The sequence below is a fragment of the Monodon monoceros genome, unplaced genomic scaffold (assembly GCF_005190385.1).
Source record: "Monodon monoceros isolate NGI ecotype Baffin Bay Population unplaced genomic scaffold, NGI_Narwhal_1 Super_Scaffold_12, whole genome shotgun sequence".
Lineage (NCBI taxonomy): Eukaryota > Metazoa > Chordata > Mammalia > Artiodactyla > Monodontidae > Monodon > Monodon monoceros.
Genome location: NW_021703768.1, coordinates 165,318,880 through 165,333,875, shown reverse-complemented (window position 1 = coordinate 165,333,875; position 14,996 = coordinate 165,318,880). Strand labels below are relative to the sequence as shown.

Here is a 14,996-nt window from a genome sequence, read left to right as displayed (position 1 = left end):
CCACCATTTCTCACACTGTTTTGTCTGTAGAAAAATTTCCAGGGGTAGGTTTCCTGGGTTAGAGGGTCTGTGTGGTTTGTAATTTGGAGAGGTATTTCCAAATTCCCCTCTGTGGAGGCTTGTACTCAGTGGCACTCCCATGAGCAATAGGTGAGCACTTGTTTCTCTCACAGCTTTGCCTGTACCAGAACAGGTTTATCTCACTCCATGAGAAGTTTGGAAGTCAGGTGGCTCAGCAACATCAAAGACACTTTTTTTTTTTTTTTGCGGTACGCGGGCCCTCTCACCTGTTGTGACCTCTCCCGTTGCAGAGCACAGGCTCCGGACGCGCAGGCTCAGCGGCCATGGCTCATGGGCCCAGCCACTCCACGGCATGTGGGATCTTCCCGGACCAGGGCACGAACCCGTGTCCCTTGCATCAGCAGGTGGACTGTCAACCACTGTGCCACCAGGGAAGCCCCAAGACACTTTTTTTAATCCATCTTCTGTTTTGCCAATTTTGGTGGGGTTTTTTTTTACCTCTTATCGTACCAAGATGGCTGCAACAGCTCCAGACGTCACATCCCAACCTCCAAAGGCCTCATCTCCAAGCAGCCACCCTGTCCCTTCCTAGCTGAAAGTAGGACATGTCTATGCCTGAAGTAATCCGTGGCAAGGGGAATGGAATATCTGGGGTAAAGAGTCAAAAATTGGTTCCTGGGGGTTGGGAGAGACTCCATATCCTCCCATCCTCCCCACTGTTGACCCTCCCCCCACAACCTTGACTTGAACAGTAAACAGTAGGATTTTATTTTACTTTTTTTGTTTTTTTATTTTTTGGCCACAAGTCTTACAGGATCTCAGTTCCCTGAATCTGGGCCACAACAGTGAAAGCACTGAATCCTAACCACTAGACCACCAGGGAACTCCTGAACAGTAAGATTGATTTTTTTAATTAATTAATTGTTTTGGCCACGCCATGCGGCATGTGGGATCTTAGTTCCCCAACCAGGGATCGAAACCCGTGCCCCCTGCAGTGGAAGCACAGAGTCCTACCACTGGACCACCAGGGAAGTCACCAGAATAGTGAGATTTTAATGGAAAGGAAGAGAGAATGGCTCTTCACTTTGTAATAAATGCTCTGATAACAGAAACCCAGGGCATGGTGGGAGTATTATGGAGTGTGTATTATTAGTCAGCCAAGGGTGCCATAAGAAATATAGACTGGGGCACTTAACCAACAGAAATTAATTTTCTCACAGTTCTGGAGGCTGAGAGTCCAAGATAAACGTATCAGCAGAGTTGGTTTCTTCTGAGGCCTCTCTCCTTGGCTTGTAGATGGCCATCTTTTTCCCATGTCATCACATCCCTCTGTGTGTGTCTGTGTCCTAATCGCTACTTATAAGGACTCCACTCATTGGATTAGGACCCACTCATGGGACCTCATTTTACCTTAGTTGCCTCTTTAAAGATTTATCTTTAAATATAGTTACATTCTGAGGTACTGGGGGTTACAGCTTCAACATACGAATTTGTTGGGGGACAGTGGGTGCAATTCAGTTCATGAGAGAGCACCTCTGCACTCTGCGTGTCCTGTGCTGGACAGGGGAAGCCCGTGCTGACCAGCCATAAAGGGTCCCAAACCTCCCATTGAGGACAGAGGGACCCTGGAGTGCGTATGGGGAGGCCAGCTCCAGCCTGGGGCTCATAGAGACTGAGGACCTGACTGGCTGAGATCTGAAGGGTGAGAGGGGTGGAACAGATAACAGGAGGGTAAAGGGGTTCTAAGGTGTGGGAACAGCAAGTGCAGAGACCCTGAGATGAGAGTACCTGGCTACAAGAAGGCCCTAGAGCAGAGGTGATGAGGGCAGACCTTGGGGAGGAGCCATGTCCACCCCATTTTCCCACCTAAAGCCATCTTCTATTCACGCCTCTGCCTGTGGTTGTCACTATAGTTGCAAAACATTACAGAACCTGATTCCATTTGTAATTCTGCCGTTTTCTATGCCATATATGCAGAGTATCTCAGACTTGCCTCTTTCCCTCTCAGAATTATTAAAATTACAATTCATCTTGAAATTATAGGCCCTCTGACTGCTGATGGAATTTGCCTTGGTAAGATAAGGAGAGGGACTTCCCTGGTGGTCCAGTGATTAAGAATCAGTCTTTCAGGGACTTCCCTGGTGGCGCAATGGTTAAGAATCCACCTGCCAATGCAGGGGACACGATTCGATCCCCTGTCCGGGGAGATCCCCCATGCCGCGGAGCAGCTAAGCCCGTGCGCCACAACTGCTGAGCCTGCGCTCTGGAGCCCGTGAGCCACAGCTACTGAAGCCCTCGTGCTTAGAGCCCGTGCTCCACAACACGAGAAGCCACCGCAGTGAGAAGCCTGCGCACCACAACAGAGTAGCCCGCATTTGCCGCAACTAGAGAAAGCCTGTGCGCAGCCATGAAGACCAAATGCAGCCAAAAATAAATAAATAAATAAATTTATTTAAAAGAAAAAAGAATCAGTCTTGCAATGCAGGCGACACTGGTTCAACCCCTGGTTGGGGAACTAAGATCCAACATGCGGGGGGCAACTCAGTCCACATGCAGCAACTACTGAGCCTGCGCACTGCAACGAAAAGCCCGTGCACCGCAATGAAGAGCCCATGCGCCGCAACGAGAGATCCCGCGTGCCGCAATGAAAGATCCAGCGTGCTGCAACTAAGACCCAATGCAGCCAAAAATAAATAAATAAATATTTTTAAAAAAAAGATAAGGAGAAACTGCTCGCCTCTTTCTTCCCATCTGGTGACAAGCAGAAACGAGTGGGTACCCTAAAGCTGTAACTCGCAAATATTTCTACTAACAAAAGTCTAGGGATCCTTGGCTATTCAAAGTGGGGTTCCCAGACCAGCAGCATCAAGCTCACCAGGGAGTACAAAATGTGGAGTCCAGCTATTTGGAACTGAGACAACCTTCCAAAGACCGTGATAGAGAACCAAGAGAATCACAAGATGGAATTGGGTGGAAAATAAAGAATGAATATGTGAGTCAAAAAAAAAAAAAAATAGAAAGAGGGGCTTCCCTGGTGGCGCAGTGGTTAAGAATCCGCCTGCCAATGCAGGGGACATGGGTTCGTGCCCCGGTCCGGGAAGATCCCACATGCCGCGGAGCGGCTGGGCCTGTGAGCCACAACTACTGAGCCTGCGCGTCTGGAGCCTGTGCTCCGCAACGGGAGAAGCCACGACAGTGAGAGGCCCGCGCACCGCGATGAAGAGTGGCCCCCACTCGCTGCAGCTGGAGAAAGCCCTCACACAGAAACGAAGATCCAACACAGCCAAAAATAAATATAAAATAAATAAATTAATTTAAAAAAAAACCACAAAGCAGGTATAAGCCGGTCACAAATAAATACAGTTGTATTTAATAATTAAATATGGCTAGAAAAAAAATAGAAATGTGAAGTTCAGAGTCCCACACCAAACCTGCCAAAGATCCCCAGGGTTTTATTTCAAATGAGGTTGAAAACAAACCCTGCTTCTTGAAAGTTTCAAATGATCAGTCCCACTCTCCTCAGGACAGCCTTGTGGGTTATTCCTCTGACTCTCTCTCATTCATCCCCTTCTGCCCATCTTTCAGTTCTCGTCCCAAGGTCCTTACTGGTGCCCCTCACCTCCAGTCTCACCCTCCCCCAGACCTGCTTGTAAGCAAGAGTGTCAGTCTGATGAACCTTCCCCTGCTTAAACCTTCCATGGCTCTCATACCCCTTATCAACAGGTCCAAGTGCTTTGCAAGGCATTCACATCCTTCTGTGATCTGACCCCAGCTCCCATGCTCTGTTCCAGGTGTTTTGAGCAGCTGGGAGTTCCCCAGAACCTGAAATCTTCAGGCCTGCTTGAAACGCCCTTCCCTGTGTTCTGGTCATCTACCTGGAGCTCCTTCAAAGGCTTACCTCACTCCTCTTCCTTGAATACCTGCTTATCCTCCTTGTCACAATAACAGTACATATAAAACATCATCAACAACAACAGTGATCATGGATGATGTCTGCATTTATTGAGTGTTAATTAATTACGTGCCAGTCACTTTAAAAGCATTGTATTTGACATCCTTTCCATTAGGAGGTGGAGTCTAGGGCACCTCCCTTTTGTCTTTAGTGACTTATGTTAGTGAATAGAAAGCAGAGGTGACACTGTGTGACCTTTTTTTGTTTTGTTTTGGCCTCACCACCTGGCTTGCAGGATCTTAGTTTACTGAGCAGGGGTTGAACCTGGGCCCCAGCAGTGAAAAGTGCCGAGTCCTAACCACTGGACAGCCAGGGAATTCCAGCACAGTTTGACTTCTAAGGCTAGGTCGTCAAAGGTGAGACAACTTCCACCTGGCTCTCTTTCTTGGGACATGTACCTTTAGAACCCAAACGCCATGTTATGAGGAAGCCCAAGCCACTATGATTGGCCACGTGTAGTTAATTCTGGCTGACAGCCCTAGCTGAGGTTCAAGGCAAGAGCCAGTACCAACCACCAGATACGTTGAGTGTGACTCTGCCCCAGCCACTCTCTGCAACTGCATGAGAGACCTTGAACAATAGCCATCCAGCTGAGCCCAGGGAAACTCCAGAACCATGAAAGATAATGATTGCTGTTTTACACCACTAAGTTTGGAGTTGTTTGTTACACAGTGATGCATAACCATAACAACTTGCATAAACTCATTCGATTCTCCCAATAACCCTACGAGAGGAACAATTATTATCCCATTTTACACATGAAGAAACTGAGGCTCATAAGTGCTGGGCAACATGCCCAAGGTTACAGAGTGAGTAAACGGTAGAACTGGGATGTGAACCCAGGTAGATACACTACAGAGTCAAGGTCATAACCACCAGTCTCTGTGGTCAATATATCATGACTCCCTGACCAGCACTCCTTCCCCTTCTCCTGCTTTCATCACCTGATTTTCTTTAGGGGGGGACACCCCTCCCCCATCATCAGTCCATGTGGTTCAGATGGAGCTCACCCCACCGTGGACGTTCAGGTACAAGCATAACCCAAATCAGGCCAGTGAGAGTACAGCACGCCCCTTGACACAATTATTGGCTTGGTAATGGGCTTATGAGGAGGCTGGATCAATGAGAGCCAGCCCTGGGAACTTTGCTGGTTTTACAGAGAAATAGGCCCATTTTAATCAATAAAATCATGGAGTTGCTGGTCCATCTTTGCTACTGTGAGGAGATCCTGTCCCAGAGTACAGCCAAGAACAAATATATATACAGATAGATTCGTAACATCATTTAAGAACCTAGAGACAGCCATTCCTGAAGCTTATCACTGTCTTGGCTAAAGGCACTTTGAACTGAGTTTGTCTCTGGCATCTGAAAGATGCCTGTCTACTACTCTCCCAGTGGGACACTTTGCTTCTTATGCTATTTCGCCGTCACTGAGGTCAGGGAATGGGCCTGATCTATCTATCTTAGCACAGTGCCTGGACACACGAGGCATCCACCAATCTTGCTCTATTGAATAGAACTAAAAGGGATGTTGCCCCTGTTTCCAGGTGAGGAAACTGGTTCTCCTAGAGCCTGTGGATAAGGAGGAGGATGAAGGGTAGTGCTTACATGGGACTTTCCTGGTGGTCCAGTGGTTACAGTGTGTTTACAACCCAAATCCTGAATCTGAGTAAGTCCTTTGCTTTTGGTCCAGGAATGACATTTGGGAGAAGCGGAGGAAGGAAAGAAGAAGACACCCTTGGGACTTACCTGGTGGCACAGTGGTTAAGAATCCGCCTGCCAATGCAGGGGACACGGGTTTGATCCCTGGTCTGGGAAGATTCCCACATGCTGCGGAGCAACTAAGCCCGTGCGCCACAACTACTGAGTCTGCGCTCTAGAGCCCGTGAGACACAACTACTGAGCCCACGCGCCTAGAGCCGGTGCTCCACAAGAGAAGCCACTGCAATTAGAAGCCCGCGCACCCCAACGAAGAGTAGCCCCCCCTCACTGCAACTAGAGAGAAAGCCTGTGCACAGCAACGAAGACCCAATGCAGCCAAAAATAAATAAATTTTTAAAAAATGGGGAGGGGTCCAGAAGAGGGACTGACAAGGAGAGGAGGTGTGCTCTCCCACTGTGTGCCACCAGTCCCACCAAGAAGCTTCCTGACTTGTACAGACCTCCAGAAACCCTTTATGGCCTTCGCCTCTGATTAAACAGGCCCAGCAGTGTTTTTTTTTGTTGTTTTTGTTTTTGTTTTAATTACTTTTTGGCTGCGTTGGGTCTTCGTTGCTACGTGTGAGCTTTCTCTCTAGTTGTGGAGAGCAGGGGCTACTCTTCGTTGTGGTGCGCGGGCTTCTCATTGCTGTGGCTTCTCTTATTGTGGAGCACGGGCTCTAGGCGCGCAGGCTCAGTAGTTTTGGCTCGCGGGCTCTAGAGTGCAGGCTCGGTAGTTGTGGTGCACGGGCTTAGTTGCTCCACTACATGTGGGATCTTCCTGGACCAGGGATCGAACCTGGGTCCCCTGCATTGACAGGTGGATTCTTTTTTTGCGGTACGCGGGCCTCTCACTGTTGTGGCCTCTTCTATTGCGGAGCACAGGCTCCGGACGTGCAGGCTCAGCGGCCATGGCTCACGGGCCCAGCCGCTCCGCGGCATGTGGGATCTTCCCGGACCGGGTCACGAACCCGTGTCCCCTGCATCGGCAGGCGGACTCTCAACCACTGCGCCACCAGGGAAGCCCGACAGGTGGATTCTTAACCACTGGCCACCAGGAAGTCCTCCTCCCCATTTCTGACACCTGGATATTCCAAGTTGTGACTGATGCTCCAGGGTGTAGACAAGCCCTCATTTACATGCTCCTGTGAATCAGTGGCTAACTTTAGGACCTGAAGATTTGAGAGACAACTATCACTTTCTGGCAACTCTCCTTTCCACTTACTTCCCCCAAAAAGCAGCCACATCACGTGCTCTAACTGGCGACTTTATTCAGGGGGATGAGGAAAACAATGAACTACAATTGGGTTATTTCTCAAATAATCTGAAGAGGGGCGAGTCTCTGGGGCCCCAGAGAGGAAGGATGGGACTCTGGAAACTAGAATGCGGAGAGGGACAGGGGTGGGACTCTGGGTGTCTTGAGGGGCGGGGCCGGAGGTGGGGAGAGGGGGTGCATCTTCCATTCAAGGCCAGGCGCCCCCTAGGGGCCGCTGCCACTTCCACTGCCACTTCCGCTGCTCGCAGCGTCCAGGATCCAGGTGCGAGGGCGTCGGGAGCGCCGGAAAGTGGTTTCCCGGGCCCTCCGTGCGTGTCTGGGACGCGGCAGCACCGAGATGGAAATGTTGAGGCAGTGACCAGAGCCAGGATCCGCCACTGGTACCGCGTAGCCCAGAAACGAGCGGCAAAGTTCCGCTCCGTCAGCAAAAGTCTGGCGGGAAGGGGTGAAGTTTGGGTCCGAGTTGGTGGAGTCCAGATACCCTGGGGGCAGCGGCGCGATCTTAGGGCAGGAAATTCTCACCTCTAGGTCATCCTGGGAGTCTGGGGGCAGGGCCATAGTGGGGGTGGGGCCTTGGGGAGTGCGAGGTCTTACTGGGTCCCAGGGGGCTTGGGTAGCGGAGAACCAGATTAAGGCTGGGGCCTTGGAGAAGGAGACTCGGGTTTCTGGGCCTTCCAGGGGGACTGTGGACCGGCCTAGAGCAGAGACCGTCCTTTGGGGAGGGCAAATCCGGACTCAGTGGGCCTTAGGGAGGCTACAGGCATATCCTACTATGGAGATTGGGCTGTGGAAGCGGGAAGGATGGGAGTGGGGGCCTTGCGAGTGCCAGTCCGGACTCTGGGACCTAGACGGGCTAACCCAGGACATAGTGAGGGGAAGTATCAGTCTCTTCCTGGCTTCCTCTGTCCCATGCTCACCTGCCCGTAGGTGGTGCAGCCAGGCTCGCAGCCCCTCTTTTCTAGGAGTGGGAGCCAAGTCGGGCAGCAGATGGTATCACTTTCGCAGGTGGCAAACCTGGGGATAGTGTGTGGAGAAAAGAAGGTGGGTGAAGACTCCGCAGCCACGTCCCAGTGGGATTCCTGCTCTCCAAGGCTTTGCCCCTGGTATGTCCCTTCCCCAGATCCAGGCACCGCCGCTTAGAACCACGCTCCTACAAAAGCCATCCCCCAGATTTCAGCCTGCCCCGTATTCTCTAAACTTACCAGGGCTCTGTCACTTCAGGCCTCATCCCTGCCGACCTCAGACCATCTATTCCAGGCCAGCCCCACCCTTTTAGCTTCTCTTTTCAATCAAGAGGCCCTCCCCTTAAAAAAAAAAAAAAAGCCAGCTCCATGAAAGGCCAGTCCTCTGTAGTGCCAATCTTAGCAGCGGGTCCTCCACAGGCCCCGTCCCTTTCTACCTAGCCTCTAAACACCAGACCTCGTCCTGTACACCTTGGCGGCTTTGGACGCAGGCCACGCCCCTTCAGGCACCCGGAGGATCAAGCTGCAGATCCCCCGTTCGGCCCCGCCTAAGCCATAGGCCACACCCCTCACGCCCCGCCTCTCCTACCAGGCATCGCAGAGCTCCGAGCAGAGAGGCTGTGTCTGGCGTACCCCCAATAGCAGCAGGTGGAAACGACTGCGGAGGGCAACCTGGAGGTGTCCCAGGAAGGATTCACACCTGGACATCGGGAGAGACAGGCCCAGATAGGTCAAGATGCGCAAGGGCTCTGTCCCCTGGTTGGGGCAACTGGAGCAAAGAACACAAGGAAACACTGGAGGTGGCTGTACTTACCCGGGGCTCAGCTCCCCACAGCTCCCTGAGACGATCCCAGGGTCCGATGCCTCTGGTGTGTTCATCTCTGAGGGACAAGAGTGTCATGGAGAAGGGGACTCCAGTGAGTTGCCATCTTGGATCCTCAGGTAGGGTTGGGGAACCAAGGCTTGGGGTTCCTCTGAACGGGGAGACCCCAATTATATATGTTCTCTCAAACATAAAAGTTAAAGACACTTCGCTTGGGATGCAAATGGAGCTTCAAGAAATAATCACTAGTCATAATCAGCTTATCATTTATGACAACCCTGGTGGTGATATAAATTCTCATACACTTACATATACTCTTTTACAACATCCTTATGAGGTAGGTCTATTATTTCTCCTCCTTTCTTAATGGCCCACCTGAGGCTCAGAGAGGTTAAGTGATTTGCCCCGGGTCACACAGCTATGAAGTGGCAGAGTTGGGATTTGAACCTAGGCAATTTGTGCTGTTTAACCACCACTAGACCCAGGTGCCTCCTCCGGTCACCCTAAACCCCTCTCCAAAGGAAATTCTGGCATTTTTATGGTTGAGTTGGGGTTTCTGGTTGTTAGAGTTTAGGCAGAGTCTGGAATGCTTACCTGCCAGGTGCAGCTGGCTTGTGCCCAAATTGCTCGCCAGCCTATGGTGTCTCTGGGATCTAGCTGGGAGTGGGTGGCTCCCTCCACAAGCGCCCAGCAGGATCCATGCCAGGGTCAGTTGCAGGGCCCAGGCCAGGCCCCTGGGTCGAGTGCAACCCCTGCAGGCCATGTCCACCTGAGATAAGAGTCAGCTGGGATACGGGGTGAGGTTCAGCTGTCCCTGGCTGGTAGCTCAGGGTGGCACTGTCCTGATGCACAGCCAGGAGACAGTGCCAGGCAGAGCAGAGAATGGGCAGCTGCTGAGGAAGCAATAGCCAAGAACCCTCAACTCCCCGGGGGCCACCAAGGCCTGTCTCTGACCAAGGAGCCCCACCCCCATCAGACTCATGTCCCCTCCATCCCTTCAGGTGCAAGTGCCCCCACCCGTGTTTGACGATGGTTCCCTTCCCCCCCACCCCGACCCAAAGCGGAATCTCCCACCCTATGGTCCCTCAGGCAAGCTCCTCTGTCCTCTAAAGGGACCTCCCCACATCTTCCAAACCCCCCTCTTGTCCAGTAATTCTTCCTTCTCTTCTGCCCAGTCTCCTCCCTCCCTCTTGATCCCTGCTGGCCCCTTTCATGGTCACCTTCTCTCGGCCCACAATCAGCTTAGGGGCTGACACCCAGGGCTGGACCTCTGGACCCAAGCTTGGCTGTGGCAGGACTCGGATTCTGCCAGTGGGATCCAAAGGCCCCAGGGCAGGGGGAACTAGGGATCTGTGAAGACAAGGCAATTCCCTCCCCCTCTCTGCCCCCTCGGGCCACCCCTCACCTGTTAGCCGGACTGGAGTCTAGGGCACCGCTGAGACACCTCAGGGTCAAATCCAGAAAACAGCTGAAAGGGGCGTGGTTTGATGCAGGGGAGGGGTTTCCCATCGCCCCGCCCTCTGCTCCAGCTGACCAAAGACCAGAGGATCTGAGGCTGGTGTGTATATATCCTTGTGTTTGTCTTTATGTTGAGCTTGTGGCTTAAACTCTGTATATGTGTGAGGAGATGGATGAGGGTGTGTGTGGGGGGGATGAGGGTGTGTTTTGTGTCTGTGTATGTATTGAGTGGGTATGTGTGTTTGTTGTGTGACGATATGTTTATGTGCGTCTCTTTAGGGTGTGGTGTGTGTGTGTGCTCAAAATCTGGGTAAGGAGGTCCGTAATTGTTCCAAGAGCCAAGTGTGTCCAGTTGAGTAAGAGTCAGATAATAAATGAAGGGGAGGGGGATGAAGGATGAGGATAGATGTTCTGCAAAAATATTGTGAATAGGTCACTGGACAAAGGTTATTGACCATGAATGTTGACAATGAGTGAACAAGAAGGTGTTGTCATGTGTGGAGAGGATGTAGGACTCCATCTGACATGTGTGTGTGTGTGTGTGTGTGTGTGCCCCTTTGCAGTTTCTGTGAATTTGTGTCCCTGCAAACATTCCCTCAATTCATTCAACAAACATTTATTGAGCACCTAGTGTGTGCCAGATTCTGGGGATGCAGTGTAGTGACTAAGACATGAAAATCTCAACCCTCATAGAGCTGATAGTTTAGTGGGGGAGTCCAGTAAGAAAAAACAGCCCTCTAAAATAAAATAAACTAGAAAAGAAAAGAAAAACAGCCCTCCAGTGGGTATGTGAGTGTGTGTATGTGTGTCCATGTTTTGCATTGGGGGGATAATGAGTCTGTATTTTGAACAAGAGTTTGTGTGCAGCTGAGCTTCCTTTGGTTTGGGGACGACGAGTGTGTGCTTGTGTTGAGTGTTTGTATGTGTTGTTTGTGTATGCCTGCATTGCTGAGTGTGTGTATGTCTGTGTTTTCTAAGTACCTGTTTGCACGTGTGTTTCCAGAATGTGAGTTTATGTGAATATGTGTTTCTGTGTTTGCTGAGTGTGTGTTTGTATTCTGTGTTTATGGGTTTGCATAGGACTCTCTGTGTCTATGTGCTAACTGCATGTTTGCAAATTATTACATGTGTTTGTGAGTTTGTGTTTGCTGAGTATGTGTTTGTATGTGTGTGTATTTGCAGAATATGTGTTTTTGTGGAGTATGTGTTTGCAGGGTGTGTGAATGGGTATATGCGAGTCTGTTTGTTGAGCATATGTTGGTGCTTTCGTGTTTGTGTGTGTATTTGCACAGTGTGTGTGCGTGCCTGTGCTTGTAGAGTTTGCATATGTGTTTTTGTGAGCAATGAGTACTACCACAAATCTCTCTCCCTCTTTTCTCGGACTAGTGCAGAGTTTTTGTCTGTCTCTTTTACTCCCAGAATCCAAAACACTGCTTTGCACACTGTAGGTGCTCAATACCTGTTGAGTAAATTAATCAGGAGGCACTGTCTCCTGGCCCTTCTAAGGGCACCCACTGATGTCCTGGAAGCTTCAGCAACCAGTACTCAGTGGACCTAGCCTTCCTCCGGTTCATCTTGGGGTAGTCCAGGGTGCTCGTGGGTCTTATCTGTCCAGCCTCTAGGCTGTGCCTCCCGACAACCCTTCCCCTTCCCTAACCTCCGCCCCCAACCTGAGCTCATATTTCAGCACTACGGACTGGAGCGCTGGAAATCAGCACCACGGAGAGCTCCCGCGGCAGCCGGCGGGAGAAGGCGCGGCAAGAGTGGTTTCCCGGCCTTGGACAGAGAAGTGCGAGGAACAGACTCAGCGAGATGGCAACACGAACATGCTGACAGAGACAGAGAGAAACAGACCGAGACAACTCAGGCAAAGGCGCAGAGATGAGCAGACAAGCGCCCGGGGAACACCGGGACCTAGACCTCGCTGTAGCCCCCTTTGACAGGCAGGGGTCGCTCCCGCCCAGTGACCGCGCCCTCCAGGGTCTTCGGGACAGTTATGGACTGAGACCCTTGGGAAGCCCCCACCCCACCATGCCCTCCAATGCCAAGACTGGCGTGGGGAGGTCTCCGACGCTTTTCACTACAACTAGGGGAAGCATGGTTGGCTTGGCCTCAGCTGCAGGAACACTGCGGGGGAGTGGTGAAAATCGCTTCGACTGCCCTCCTCCCCAACCACCAGCTAATCGTTCCTATAAATACGGCCCAGCCTGGCCTGGCTTCTTAATCCTGACGATGAGGGAGGGGATCGCTAGGGAAGCGGGTTGGTATAAGCATGTAAATGATTTTCGGAGGGGGCTTCTCCCATAAGGACGGGTCTCCTCAGTGCAAATACACACTCTGTAAGAGTGTATCTCCTTGGGATGTGAGGTCTCGTGGGTGGGGACAATGTCCCATAGAGAATATGGCTTTCGTGGGGTCTTTCACTGAGGGTAACCTCACCAAGCTCCCCAAGTGAAATAACACCCGCGGGGATCTTTCTCTACGAAAATGTCTCCTCTTTGGAGGGTGGGCTTTTGAGAGGAAGCGTCACCCCTCAGAGACCATCTGTTTTAGAAATGATTTTCAGGGTGAGAGGAATTCCTGATTGGAGAGGGCCTCCCTATGGAGACTACCTCCCCGTGGGAATGTGTCTCTCTGAGGGGGTCACTGCGGGGAGGAGGTTGTCTGCATAGGGAATATATCTTAGTGAGAATGTCTCCTTCGGGGTGTTTCTTGGGTTGGGAGTCTACCGATGGGCATGTCTCTCCCCTGGCGTGTCTCTACAGGGGTCTCACGGTAGCTTGACTTCCCTGGGGGCATCTGGAGGCTCCTTCCCCCTGTTGTCCGCCGCCCCACCCCCCACCCCCAGCGCGGGCAGCCTTGGCCGAGGCCGGGCTCGGGCGCCCAGACGCAGTGACGACGCCGGGTCCGCCCCACTTTGCTCCGCCCCCGCCACCTCCCTGCCCCCTCCCCCCCCCCCAGCCGCCGCCGCCGCCGCCGCCGCCGCGGTCCCCGCGGCTTCTCACTCCCTCCCGCCTCCCGCCTCCCGCCTCCCTCCTCCCGCCGCCGCCCCTGCCGCCGCCTCCCACCTCCCTCCCCGGGGCCGAAGCCTCTGCCGCCGCCGCCATGGACGATTCGGGCCTGATTCGTCGCCGGAGGCTGCAGGTACTCGGCAGCCCTGGCCCCGGGTGGAGGGGAAGGGGTCGGCGCCCTGGGGCGGGGCCCGGCAGGAGGCGGGAGAACTTACGCCAGGGTTGGCCCAGGCGCCCTCTCCCATGGCCTCGGGACTCTACCTAGGGGGAACGCGGTGGCCGCGCGTCCCGCCGCGCTGGGGACCCCGCCCCTCAGGGACCGCCCGGGGATCCAGGGATCTGACAGAGGGGGATGCAGCCTAGCGCTCCCCTCGAGGATAACCCGAGGGGCTCCCGGCCCGTCAGAGGGGGAAGGGGCTGGGATCGAGGTCTTTGCCCTGGTGCCCAGCCAGGCTGGGGGTGAGGGGGCGCAGAACAAAGTTATTGCCCCAGGGCTCGCGCCCCTCGGGGCTGCCGGCGCCGAAGCAGTGGTAAACATGTTTGTGCTGCAGCCTCGCCCCTCACTACCCCAGGAGTCCCTTCCTGAGGCATGCCGACCCCCTGCGACCTCCACGCACCTGCTCGGCCACCAGGATTCTTCCTACTGCCCTAATTGGACAGGCATCTAGACAGCCTCCCTCCTCACTCTTCATTCCACCCCGCTCCACTACAACACTACCCCCCCACCCCCACTCCGCGATCCTCAAGTCCAGCCCAGCTTGTGGGTGGGCGGGAGCGATTTTTAGCTCTTTGCAGCCTTAGAAGATGTTGGTCTCTAGGCTGCGCAGGCGCAGGAGACGTGGGTCCACTGCGCGGAGTGGGACACTGAGGTTTGCTGTGGAGTGTGGGGAAGTCGGGGACAAATCCAGGCGTCAGGAACTCCCACATCCTAGATGGGTGGGGATTCTGAAGCTGAGAAGGGTTCTCTTCGGTCTGCAGCATGCACTTCTAAGGGTTAATACGGGGGTTCGGTGTTGGCCCCAAACTAACCCCAGAGAGGAAATCGATCAAAGCTTCACCCTAAGGTTTGCCTGGCATCTGGTCTTTCTGAGCCTCCTTGAAGCAGTCCCGAGCGAGGTAGTCTGGAGAAGTTTATATAAAGCCTAGAATGGGCCCAGTCTCAGGCTACATCCCTAGCCTGGAGCTTGGAAAGAGAAGGAGAGGATTCAAACCATCACCCAGGGACCTCGTCCATTTTTGGATGGGGCCATTTCAGAGGGCAGGAAGGACTTACCTGGCGTCTGGATGATGCTGGAGCCAGACCTGAGTTTTAACCAGAGCCCAGATGGGCTCTTCAGGTCTTCCTCGGATTTCCTTCCTTTCCCTGGGCTGGGTTAGGAGAACGTTCTGATAAAAGGGAGGGAGCTGCTGTAAAACCAGAGCAAGTGCTGAAGCAGTTAGACTGGGTCCGCGCCGTCGGGTCCCCAGAAAAGGGCTGAAACGGGCGGAGCCTGCATGGGGTGTGTCCCCACCCCCTGGGCCGGCGCCGACTCCTATTGGCTCAGTGCCACGCGGGACTTAGCTCTCCAGCGCAAGACCACGCCCCCAACCCGGGATCCTCCCGCTCATCCACCCATCCTTCCCCAGGCTTCTAGGCCGAGGGAGCTACTCCACCGAAGTCCTGCCCGAACCTCTTCCCTGCTGGCAGGGTTAACCACTTCGCAGCCTGAATACACTCTCACACACTGGTGCAACCCCTTAGGAGCTGTCCCACAACCACGGAGCTCCCAAGGTCCCCTGTCTACAGTTGGGATCGT

General features: G+C 53.2%; 1 protein-coding gene across 1 annotated transcript; it reads right to left on the bottom strand.

The window, feature by feature from the left end:
* Positions 1-7,150: 7,150 nt before the first annotated feature.
* Positions 7,151-13,892, bottom strand: RTBDN (retbindin). Its single transcript, XM_029217401.1, has 6 exons — positions 13,818-13,892; positions 9,326-9,500; positions 8,723-8,789; positions 8,498-8,608; positions 7,864-7,960; positions 7,151-7,378 (listed from the first exon to the last, which is right to left on the bottom strand). Exons 1-6 carry the CDS (start codon positions 13,890-13,892, stop codon positions 7,151-7,153), a joined length of 753 nt encoding a protein of 250 aa, XP_029073234.1.
* Between the last annotated feature and the right edge of the window lie 1,104 nt (positions 13,893-14,996).

Excerpts from the sequence above, each read along its gene's own strand:
- RTBDN (XM_029217401.1), bottom strand. The coding sequence starts at position 13,892 with ATGAAGAGTGAGGAGGGAGGCTGTCTAGATGCCTGTCCAATTAGGGCA. Across the intron at positions 9,501-13,817 it reads GAATCCTGGTGGCCGAGCAG|GTGGACATGGCCTGCAGGGG; the intron begins GTGCGTGGAGGT and ends CTCTTATCTCAG. Across the intron at positions 8,790-9,325 it reads AAGCCAGCTGCACCTGGCAG|AGATGAACACACCAGAGGCA; the intron begins GTAAGCATTCCA and ends CTTGTCCCTCAG.